Source organism: Lipophrys pholis (assembly GCF_963383615.2).
Source record: "Lipophrys pholis genome assembly, chromosome: 19".
NCBI lineage: Eukaryota > Metazoa > Chordata > Actinopteri > Blenniiformes > Blenniidae > Lipophrys > Lipophrys pholis.
This window is the reverse complement of record NC_137647.1, coordinates 22394903-22407379: the sequence shown is the minus strand read 5'-3', so window position 1 is coordinate 22407379 and position 12477 is coordinate 22394903. Positions and strand designations below refer to the sequence as shown.

Below are 12477 nucleotides of genomic sequence, written 5' to 3'. Positions count from 1 at the left end.
CTGCTGCTTTCTGCACCGTTTCATCTCGGGCCGCTGCAGGCCGTCGACCAGCCACAAGCCACGGCGGCACATAAACTATCCGTAGCCAAGGGGCGACGATTCACGATATTGACAGAAGCCTAATCGGATCTGTGGCTGCTGAGTTGGGTTAACACCCCTGCTACCGCATCACTTTAACCCTCGTACTCCGCCTCCTCCGGTATCTTGCTCATTACTTAGGCCGACAACCGGGAAACAAACGGCGGCTGGCATGCTTGTATCAACTGCGACCATCAGGCACTTTCTAATCAAATTCTACCAGCAGTGAGAGAAACAAGGAAAACATAAGGAGGAACAGCAGCGTGCGCACCCCCACACGAATCAGTTCTTCCTGCTTATTAATGGCCATGTGAAATCCCGGTTTCAGCATCCCGAAGCGCCTCCGGTGTCAGCGATGAAACAATAAATAACCCAAAAAAAAAAAAAAAAACACCCTCTCTTGCTGTTCGTCCACTTGTCTTTGAAGTCAGTTCTCTATTTGTCTCATTATATCGCCCATCACAACTTTGGATGACTTTAGAATTGGATATAAACCCGCCGAAGAGAGAAATCTATGAATTCATCAGTCCGTCCATTCTGCAGGTTTAAAGGAGCCATTTTAGGAAGAAGTCCTGGAGTATTGCTGTAGCTTTGTTTATACCACTAGCCTCAATAAATGACTCCAGTCGCGTTCATTAGACGTCCTCTAGACTCCAGCTTTAACATTGCAGCGTCCTCAGTGCCTGTATTGGATCAATTTAAGAATTGATCGTTCATGTTGGTTTGTGGAGGAAAGCGGCGCCCGAAAGCTTTAAAGATCTGAGCAGTTGTGTGTTTGTGTGTGTGTGTGTGTGTGTGTGTGTGTGTGTGTGTGTGTGTGTGTGTGTGTGTGTGTGTGTGTGTGTGTGTGTGTGTGTGTGTGTGTGTGTGTGTGTGTGTGTGTGTGTGTGTGTGTGTGTTTGCAGTTGTCGGATAAAGGCCATTCAGTGTGAAAAGAACGAAAGAAGCGGATTTTACATTGTGTGAGCGTGTGTGCGTATGCGCTGGTTCATGCGAGTTCACGCTAGTCCTTGGGTTGGTCCTTGGTCTGTTTTTTCATCTTCATCCTCCGGTTCTGGAACCATATCTTCACCTGCCGCTCCGTCAGGTTGAGCGCTCGCGCCACCTCGTGCCGCCGGTCCCGTGTGAGGTACATGTTGAAGAGGAACTCCTTCTCCAGCTCCAGCGTTTGGTATTTCGTATACGGACAGCGCTTCTTCCTGGAGGAGCGTGCGTGCAACCAGTTCGCTGAGGGGTCGGCTGTAGGAAGAGGTGGAGAAGAAAGGAAGAGAAACAACGTTATTAAATAGTGTCTTGAAGGATGCAGATTTTTGGGGGGAAGTATCAATAATACGCGAGGTCTGCCTGTGCGTAAAAATGAGGAGTCCTGTGCGTAAAAGCTTCGCTCCAGAGAGTCGCTGATACTTTTGTGCAAAAACTGGTTTTAGAATGTCAACACAGGTTGCTCCTTTGACATCCTTGGATCAATGGTTATTTTATTTGACACCACCGCGTAAAAAACAGACGACCTGCGCCCTCCAGCCCACAGATTACCGCGAACGGAAGACTCGAGAGGCACTGAGGCAGAGATATCCTGACGCGACGAAACAATTAAATACAAGGTCACATTTATTTCTGAGTTGTAATACTTCCAATGTATATTAACACAATATACTCCATTTAATGAGTAGGGCTATTTGTAAGAAAATTAAGAGTAGATATGTGCAAGGACAGGGAAGGAGCGTTGCGGGTGGCGCAGCTCTATCAGATAATAGAGAACCGGGCCACAATCCTTCAATGCAAATCAAAAATACAATAATATACAAGTGTTTCGGGTTTTTTAAACTAGGCAACTCAATACCAACTATTTGCATGACTAAAATCAATGTTCTATTGGAAGCTGCTGTTGTTTGATATTATTATGGATCACGGTCTGCTGCGTAGTAGAAGCATATTTCTGTCAGTGTTTTATTCTGCATTCAAAATGTGAATGTGTCCCTTCTACAGTCAGTCGTCTTTCTTTATAACTGAAGATTAACCGTGGCGGTGTCTGTTCTTTCAGTGTTTCCGTTGCTCAGGACAGATGTTATAAATATTGATCACACTAATTACAAATTATTTCACTAAATACAAAGCTTGAGGTCTGTAAAGACAACATGTATTACGCATCTTACAACAAATATTATCCATGTGAAACTCCAACCTGACAGGATTGAAGGAAGATAAGCTATTTATATATCTTCATTTGACTCCTATTTAAACAGGAGTGAAACAAGCATGTTGGACACAGGACCTCGTCACAGAGAATATTTTACTTTCCTTATATATGCTGTCTTTTCTCTTTGTGTGAGAGTGATGATCACATTCCAGCTGTCACTGCATCACTTCTGATTGCTCCTAAATTAATAAGCCGTGGGAGATTTATGGCCGTGATGGGATTGGAAAGGGAAAAAAAAAATGTTACTTGTCTTCATCCTTTGCCTTTTTATTAAGCTTACGTGTAAAATGCAAGAGGGTCCTTACTCATCTTACACAGTGGGATGGTCCTGGACTGAATACATTGCGTTGTCAACGTTAAGGACACTAAAGTTGTTCCAGTGAATAATTAACTCTAATACCCTGCACTGCTCGAAGCTCCAATGATGATGCAGGAAAATAGGTTCACACTATTATTATTATATATTTTTTTAAACTCAGAAGCTACCTCAGTGCATAAAAATAGATTCTGAGATCAGAGAGACATTGCTGTCATAGTTTTGCTCTCTGTCTCCCTTCCCTCTCCGGCACCACTTCTCTTGTTTGCCCGACCACTCTGGCTCCTCCACCCCTCCTCACCACCTCCCCACCCCTCTTTATAGCTTTCAGGCCGATGTAATTAGCAGAGATGTTTTTGTTTAGGACACATGGGTCTGGTTTAGGGCTGAAAGCTATCTGCTCTCTCTTTCTCTTCCTCTGCAGAGATCTCAGCTAAAAGGCAACTCACTGACACTTCACAGGCATCATGGATCCTTCAAAAACTAGGAAACATACAACCAGAAGGAGGTAGTTTCCTTTAACCTCGTTGTCAGGCTCTCATACAGTGTCTTTGGAAGAGCGTGGTATTAAAAACTAGAGAGCCACAAAGAAGGTTTTTGATATTCTGGTGTTTGAAACAGGTAAACACAAAAAAGTGATTTATACTTTCACAAAGAAGGAATGAGCAGTGTACAATGTAGAGAGGCATAATAACACACTATTTCCGGTGAATCTGGTCACAACTCAAATGTGACTCAGAAAGAGTCACCCTGGAGGATTTATTGCTGTAAATGTGGGTTTATGTAGAGTCAGTGGCTGTTTCTACCATTCTGCATTCCTCCCAGGGCAGCGCAAGTCAAACTAAATGACACACAAGACGCACAGAGAGTCTAACAACAGCCTCTATCAGGAGCTTAGAGATATGACTACCATCTAAATCACTATGAGTAAACATAGGAGGGAAAAGAGAACATTTATCCTGGTGACATGGAACGATTCATTCTTATACACTTATCAAGGAAATATGTTGTTGTTCTTCTGCAGCCCAGCGTCGGATCTGTGGCCCTGTAATATGTGATCTAATCATCCAATACTGTCTCACTGTTAACATGTTTGAGATAATTTGACTGAAGTTGAAGTTGTTCCTACATTCTGTTCTCTTCTCTAAGGGCTTAAAATACTTTGAAATCAAAACTGTGATGAATTCCTTTGTTTTTTAACCAAAGTCTTTATATTAGTGTGTGATTTATCATGAGTCCAGTGATAATTGTGAGTACACCAAATCAGTGGGTTTAACCGAACAGAAATTCAAATGTTTCTAAATAGTTTTTGAGTAAAATGTAGTGAAATCTGATTTATTCATCAATAAAGTGTTTGTTCACATGGTTTGATTTTTCTTGTAAAGCAGCATCTGGATTCGATGATGAAAGAAGTTGTCTCATATTGGAACTCCCAGATCAAGTTAATGACCAAATTTTACTAAACAGATTTAGAGGAGAACACAACAGCCTTCTCAACTCCCCCGATTTCAGGAACAATTACTAGACATTTGTTTTCACTTTAATGGATCTGGGAGCTCTGCACAGACTTTTTCCACATAATGAAATACAATAAATAAGGACATAAGCTAATTTTCGCAACAGCAATATGAGTGTTCTGCTTCAAAAGACTTTGCAGATTTACTATAATAAATCCATGTTGAGAGCATTGACCATCATGTGGCCAACATTTGCCTGATAACATTGTGGGGTTGTACGTGCAAATACGGCAGTGACTTCATTCTTTTTTTCTTCACTATTTTTTCTTATTTTCTGGATGCGAGCAACTCATTGTCATTCCCTGCCTGTCAAACCAGCCACTTTGTTAATGCTGCTGGCACCTCTGAGAGATGCACAAAGTGTCCTTCAGAATGGAGACGGTCAACGACAGTCACCAAAACCAAGTGAGCTGCTTTAAAGCAACATGCACAGATGGTGGCATTGGAACCTTTTAATGTACCAACTACTTGGTGCTCATGTTGAGTTCTTTTTACTTGATCAACCACTTTTTCTGTTTTTGCCTTCACAATTTCAAAGGCCATAAGAGGTCATAGGTCATTGGAAAAGCTCAACTCAGACACCAACAACTTTCACCTACAGCCTATGGTTAAATGTTGCTTTCTATTCTTGACTGACCACTAGAGGTCTCCAGTTCCAAGACAGCACGGTGATTGTATTTGAGGGATGACAGCAAGCATTGACCAAACAGATGTGGGAGGAGATGGAGCTAAGGAGAGATGATGGCAGGAAGCCATTCTCACATAACTTTGGCCTGTGAGAGTGTAACCTTCAGCACGACAGATGAATGAGTTTGGGTCTAGAACAGTGATGGACAGCAGCATCACATGACCTCTGTGCTCCTGACAGAATATAGGCCCCCCTCCTCCTTCGCCCGCTCCTCTTCTTCCTCCTCATACTCCCTGTTGGAGTTATAGTTAGCGGCCATCACCAGTAAATACGTCCATGATATCCTCTGGAATCAATTTTCTTTAACACGACCGGCGTGTAGAGAATCGATTTCATCTCAGAACAAAATAATGCCCGGTAAAGAGGTGAGAGTGTGGGAGGGGGGCACGTTGCTTTTGTCACACAGTAAAGTGGGTGCTTTGCATTCCCTGGGTGTATAATCACCTCCAGGACCATCCATTACCCTCGGAGCTGTGCCGCGACCATGGCTGTCACACAGGATGACAAACTGTCTGAGGGATTGTGGTGGAGGTGGTGGAGGAAGGCGCTGAGTCGGGGGGGTGCTGGTGGATGGTAAAGGATTGTATTCCTCAAAGGGTTGGTAGAGAAAAAACATGACGATAAACGGAATGAATACAGAAGATTTGAGCTTGTGTTCTTCCCAAGTCGACCCCGTCTGGAGGCGATGTTCATGTCTGACTGGGATGTGCACATGGATGGAAAGATTGATTCTCCAGTAGAGCCGCCTGCCATGCAGCCTGTGGCCCTGCAGCACAATCTGTCCAAGTGTTAGCCTGTGTGTGTCTTTGGGTGTGTGTGTGTGTGTGTGTGTGTGTGTGTGTGTGTGTGTGTGTGTGTGTGTGTGTGTGTGTGTGTGTGTGTGTGTGTGTGTGTGTGTGTGTGTGTGTGTGTGTGTGTGTGTGTGTGAGTGTGTGTGTGTGTCCAGTTTGATGAATGCATGGAAACAGCGACTGAAACGGCTGCAAGACTAATCTCAGGTCCTGTCTCTTTCTCTTTCTCTGTCTTGCTCCCTTTGCAATTTCACCCTAATAGTTCCAGAAATTGACCTCTCATATATCCCAAAGGCACGTTATTACATTTCCCCTAGTCATATTTTATCTGCCCCACCTTCTCCTGTCCCCACTCCCCCGGCCCTCATGCCCCATCTCGCCCAACAGCAACACGCCAATTAATGGGGTTGTTCACCCGGTGTTATAACTTAATAAACTTGGAGGGTAATAACTTTCTCGCTCTGCCCGGCAGCGGCGGCAGCGGCACAAAGACCAAAGTGTAATCTTGTAGTTTATTCTGGATGGCTGCCCAGCACCAGTAACACAAAGACAAATCTGTGGCCGTGTGCCGGCTTTAACTGGATGTGATCTTTTGGAAGGCCAGATTGCAAGGCTGTTATTAAGGTGGCGGCCATTTTGAAAACATTGGGTGGAAAACGGCACACACCTATTGCTCGCATTCCTTAATGAAGTGAATGAGAGCTCGAATGAAAGAAACCACATTAGCAGGTTAGTAAATCTGAGTTTTGACGTCGTTCCGTTAGGCTGAAACCTGAACTGCACACAAACCTCAGAGTCAGATTTACTGGGTTATAAAGCATTTCAGTGTCGTTGTTGATAAAAGCTAGTTTAGTCTGTTGAATCATAAAAGACAACATCTGGTTTTATCTTGAAGTTTTCTTCCCGTGGTTCTAAAAAGAGTATTCTAAAAGAGGTTTCTCATATTGTCTCTGCAACTAATATTTGAATGTATGATGAAATGAGATATCCGAGTCAAGACTTTAAAGAAATAGAGCAAAGGAATTACGCAGGTGACTTGAGCTGAAAGCCTCATATTGAGTGTGAAATGTGTGTCTGAATGTGTGGAAAAACATATCAGACTAACATTAGAAATGTTTGTCACACTTTGACGAATGTCAGAAATTTCACAGCCTGTATTTTGTTACTTCCACCACAAAGGAGAAGTTTAAGACAGGCTTTTATTTCTTTATCACTTCTTTAACAGTTAGCAGCTCAGTTAAGAGGCAGATTATTTGTTTGTGATATAGGACTTTTTTGGGGGGAAAGAACTTGACAAAATAGATTTTTTTTTGTTCAGAAAGTTCTGAACTGCTTCCAGGCAATTAGTCTGGGAGCTATAAAAAAAAAACACATGGGGAAAATCTTTAATTAAATGGACTGAAGAATATAGGTGGAATTCATTAATGCCAAATTTATAACCATATTTTCCCACACAATTTGAAGTAATTGAAAAAATAATTAGGAGCCTTAAAAAACTATTTCTTCATTGCAAAAATGCTTAAATTGTTTCTTTTGATTTTACTGGGGACATATTTCATTCAGCTTTGTTTACGACAGGGTGAAACTCGCAGCATCCCCACAGCTCTGCTTCCTCTCTGGTACAAACAGTTCATTGTGTGGAATTGTGTATTTTAGCAGCGATAGAAAGTTGCTTGAAAGTTGCAGGAGGTTTAATTTCGAGTCTGCTCAGCAGACACAAGTGTGGAGGTATTCCCCCATACACAGTTCAAAATGGCCGCTGTGTGAACAAAAGACAGAGAATCCAGTTGGAAGTTGGTGTGGCTCCCACTACCTGCCACAGTCAACCACTGCAGGGGAAAAAAACCTGCTTACGCTTAAAATTCGTTTCCCTTCCTGCTCACATCTCTTATTGTTCAGTCATTGAGCTGCAGAGACTTCAGGACCACCACACAGGGGCACACAGTGGTCCTGCAGAAAAGTCCAATAACTCAGACTGGAGGCTGCTGGGCTCCATCCAACCCTGAACCAGCTCATGCAGCTGATGGATAGCACTGTGTGCGCACGGTGCCAGTGCAGTCATAAAGTGCACGCCTGTGTATAGCCTTTGTAATTTGTTCCTCTTCTCGTGAAAAGGCCAATATGGAGGTAAAAGTGGCTCCCTCTCTTGCACGTTCCCGCTCGCTCGTGCGCGCTCTCGACAGACGATGGATGGATCAGACTCCTCTGGCAGACGTTAGATTTATCAGGCGGGGTCAGAGGATGGAAACAAAGCCCGCTTACATCCAGCAGCACGGAAGAAATATCATAAATAATAATTTGAAATATCAAATATGTTTCCAGGGAGCGCTTTTCTGTCCCGCCCAAAATAAGTCAGAATCTTTTGAAAAGGAGCGTCGCTGTGAGCCAAACCCCCGCCAGCGTGTGATGGATTCAATGTTGTTGTTCGTGCGAGGGATGGTAGAAAAATAGAACAAACCCGTGTTGTACTAGCGGACCCCTCAACGGCGCTATATCACTATGATTGCAATCCATGTCAGTTTAAAATATTATTATTATTATTATGAGAGAGGGAGCCGATGGAGAAAACAGCAGCTCGCGCGTAAAAGTCTGAGCGGGCAGGTTACAGACTGTAGAACAACATGGGAGGAAGAAATGAGACCAGTTCGACCTTTTTATTAATCCTAATTTGATTATATTAATCCGTATATTGAGATTTGGGGAGATGTTATATTCTTTTTTATAGGACAAAAAGGAAATATATTGGACACTAGATATCAAAACGTGTTTATCAACCAGAGTTTTATAAAATCCTCTTATTGCTTTGTATTCTCAATTTCGAACGAGATCGTCTTCTGCTTTAAGATCATCCTCTCGTCCACTTATGTGTCCGTCCGTTAGGAAACCAGCGCACCGTCCCCGCGGGTCGCGCACGGCGGCTTCCCCGCACGCCTGAGTTATGAGGCCTCCGCTCTATTGAGAACTAATCTAGCCTGCTCTGCGGCGACGAGCCGCCCAGGTCAGTGATGGACGGCCCCGGCTTCTTTTATGATTTTGATGATTTTTTTAGAGGCAGACGGGCTGTGACGGAGAGAGGATGTGCGCGGCTGATGGACAGAACCAGACGTCTGACTCAGCCAGAACAATAAGCTGCTTTTATCCTGAATAATATTGCAGAGGTTAAATGCGGCTCCATGGCTTCTCCTCAGGAGAAATTCATGTGTCGGTGTGAACACAGTGAAGTGACAGAGAGTTGCTGACTACAGAGCCAATATGAGAGCAGAGTGTCCCACTGTTCACCCAGAGGAGTTACAAGGCAATATAGAGTCACCTCATTATGACATGTGTTACCTTAACCTCTGAAAGAGAATTCAGTTTCTCCGCTACGGGAATATCCATTTATCGTTTCAGTTAGTTTGTTTTTTCCCCTCATCTATATCCTGATGTCTACTGGTTTGTGGGTAAAGTGGTGAGGAGCAGTAAAACACACAAACCGCACTTTGTGTAACATTTCGCTGCAGAGCGTTTCACACTTCAGACTGAACAGTTTGTTACAGAGTGACTGACATCCACGAGGAGCATTAAAGCGCAATGGAGCGGACACTGTCAGTTAAAGCGAGTCAACGCCTTCTCGAAACGCTCTTTTGCCGTAATAAATATTCCAAACCAAGGTGTATCCAGAGAAGACAAAAGTGCGCATGTCCTGGAGGTCCAGAGGTGGCCCGGACCTCAGCACCTTCTCTAATTCCTGACAGACCAAATAGACTTGAAAAAAGAAAAGGAAAAAGAAGTGGACAATGTGACCATATTTGGAACTGCTTTCCTCTCGGTTATCCATAATTCGAAATGTATTTATTTGGAATTCTCAAGTGACTCTAAATAAGTCTGAATGGTTGTTTTATATGTTTGGTTGGAGTTTTGACAGAAAATTCTAACCGTTTGTAAGTATTTCTTGGTGAATGATTAATAACTACTGCATCCTAACACTAAACGAATGTGAAAACTGAAAAGAATATGAGAATTCAGGATTACTTTTCTATTTTGGGAAGAGTGAAATGATCTATTTTATGGCAGATTATATGATATTCGTTGTACCAATAAACAGCTACATGGTAAAATAAATGTTACTGAATATGCTCTTTAACTTTTGGAGCAGGCTGCTCCACACGGAGGAAGCTGACTCAATATCACAGTAAACTTCGAGAGCAGAAGGTGGGGGGCACTTCGCCTCTCCGGCTCTTTGTTCTGCTTTTATGGCGGCATTAAAAGCATTTACAATCTCCCTCTCTGTACTCCTTTTCTCCCACTCCCGTCAGCTATTTCCTGCTTTAATAACTTACTTTGATCTAGTCCGTCTTTGTCCTCACTCCCGTCACAAATGTCCTTATTTTCCTCGAACCCTGCTCCGGGGATGGCGCCCGGATGGTGGCTCAGATCGCGCGCCGCTGTAGAAGTGGACTCCAGGATGTAGGTGGTGGTCTCGAGCTGGTGCTGTCCTCCCAGCTTGGGCGGTATCTCTCCGGCCGTGAGGTGGCCGAGCTGCGGCTCCAGTTTGACCTGCCCCGTTTGGCCCGGCCCCGGCACGGACTCGGAGCCGCGCGGAGGCGCGCAGTCCAGCCATGAGCGTATGTACCGTGCGTCCGTGGGCACGTGCTGAGCGGGAATGTACGGATGGTAGACCGCCGGGAGGCCACTGGCGCCGTGGTGGGGGCTGAACGGGCTCCAGGACGACGAGAAGACCGGTGGTTTGGGCTGGAAACTGCAGGACGGGTACGACTCGGGATGGGGATGCTCTGCGTGCGGAGCGCCGCCCGCCAAACGTCCGCTTGCGGGCGCAGCCGAGCTCGAGCCGGAGTATTGGACGCCGGGAAAACGACCCGGGGCCGAGAGTTCATCGCTCTCGTGACTTATGATGGAGTCCACGTAATAGTTGCTCAAAGTCCCAGAAATGGACATTCTCGGACATTATCTGCAAAACGCCACGAGTTAATTAAAAGGAGAACAAGAAGAGAGACATTACGAGATTTTCCTCTTTCCCTCTGTCCCCCTTTTCTTCTTCGCTGCTGTCCTCCGCTACCCCTCCCCTCCCCTCTCTCTTTCTCTCTCTCTCGCTGTCTGTGTCTCTCTCTCTCTTTACTCCTGCCCCCGTCCTTCCAAACAACTTGCTCACTACAGCGAAACAAAGTGCCACAGCCTCCAGCCTCGCACGGTGCGCGCGCGGGGGTTTTGTCGGCTCTGTGCGAGAGGCGCAAACTGATTGGCCGGACTTTTTCTTCGAGCCTGGAAAAGCGTCAATGGAGCGTAAATCAATCCTGCACACAGGCCTCTCTCTCTCTCTCTCTCTCTCTCTCTCTCTCTCTCTCTCTCTCTCTCTCTCTCTCTCTCTCTCTCTCTCTCTCTCTCTCTCTCTCTCCCTCTAATAGATTGCCCCTCTCTAAATAAATTGTCTTGTTTATATGCAATATGCAAAATGAACATTCCGTCCGTATATCTAGTCTGTGTATCTATGGCTGCTGTCAAGCGGGAATTATACAGAACCGTGAAATTATGCCTCGTCCGGACATTATGAATAAAAAGCAAAAGGCTGACAAACAATTGCGCGCACATTATTATTATTTTTTTGCATGAAGTTATGTCTTTCCCCCCCAGACCTAAAGAGATGTGTTTCAGTTGGATGCAGAAAAATGAAGACTTACAGGGGGAACATTGTGTCTGTGCACTATAGCAATCACTTAAATCAATTCCATCATCAGGGAGTCAGCATTTAAAACTCCATTAGTACAAGCACCGATGCTCGTACACTTAGAGCGAGTCAACAGCACAGATATTTCTTAATCCGAGACAAGACAGACAGTAAAATTCACACCTACCAATGTTTAATTATTTACCCGCTCTCTGGATCTACTTGGAAGGGTTTTCGGTGAGCTGCAGAGCCGCCTGACACACTTTTTATTGACAGCTTTAACAGTCATTTTTGTTAACGAGCGCCATTAAAGCCGGTCCTGCGTGGGTATGCGCGGTTGTCTTTACAGCGCAAACTACTTCAACTACTTTTTTTGGGGAGTCCGTTTAATGCCATAATAAAATCCCAGATCAGGGCGACTGCTTTGGTTTTATAGGGCTGATATATGGCCGGTGGTGGTGCGGACCGTAAACGCGGCTGAGTGCTGCAGCAGCCTTTCACACGGCGGTCAGCCCGCCAGGAGGGAGCACGGCTCGGACTGGAGCGCACTGGAAACACCGGGAAATGGAGAAGAGGTAACGGGACATGAGGACGCGTGGCTCTGCTTATCTGGGGCCACTTCTTCACCTTAAAAAAAACTTGAGAACCAAGAGAACTGCACCGGATTGGCCAGACGTTTGACTTCCAGCTGACCTTTATCAAAGTCACCGGGATTGTAAGTCTTTATATTTCTTTCTAATCATTACAGACGTGGAGTCCTGGACTCCTCCGAGCAGGCAGACTGTTGGTCGCGACTGTAAATCAGATCTGTGCCTCGCATATGCAGCTAACATCGTTATTTACGACGATTAAATATGAACTACGCATCGGTTATGGGGGCTAACGCGGTTATTTACGAGGGAAGGTAAAGCTGCAGCGCAGCTCTCAGGTCCACTGAAGAGAAATGATGACTCGGACTGGCTGCTGCGCACTCCTTCATTACAAAAGCAGCAACAAAACCCCAAAGAGAAGTGATCCTAACTTCATCGTGAATGAATGCGGCCCCAGCTTTGGCCTTTGAGCTTGACTTCGCCACATTCCTCTTTCCTTCATATCCAGCTCATCCGGAAGAAGAAGCGAACGTTTAAGAGTCTAAAAATCACCCCCTCCCCAACACACACACACACACACACACACACACACACACACACACACACACACACACACACACACACACACACACACACAC

The 12477-nt window shown here is 44.9% G+C and overlaps 1 protein-coding gene across 1 annotated transcript; it reads right to left on the bottom strand.

Annotated features, from left to right (window-relative positions):
- Positions 1-1081: 1081 nt before the first annotated feature.
- On the bottom strand, positions 1082-10562 carry LOC308124880 (homeobox protein Hox-B9a-like; the record flags this gene model as incomplete). Its single annotated transcript, XM_080488237.1, has 2 exons — positions 9907-10562; positions 1082-1317 (listed from the first exon to the last, which is right to left on the bottom strand). Exons 1-2 carry the CDS (start codon positions 10520-10522, stop codon positions 1082-1084), a joined length of 852 nt encoding a protein of 283 aa, XP_080344363.1. The 5' UTR covers positions 10523-10562.
- Between the last annotated feature and the right edge of the window lie 1915 nt (positions 10563-12477).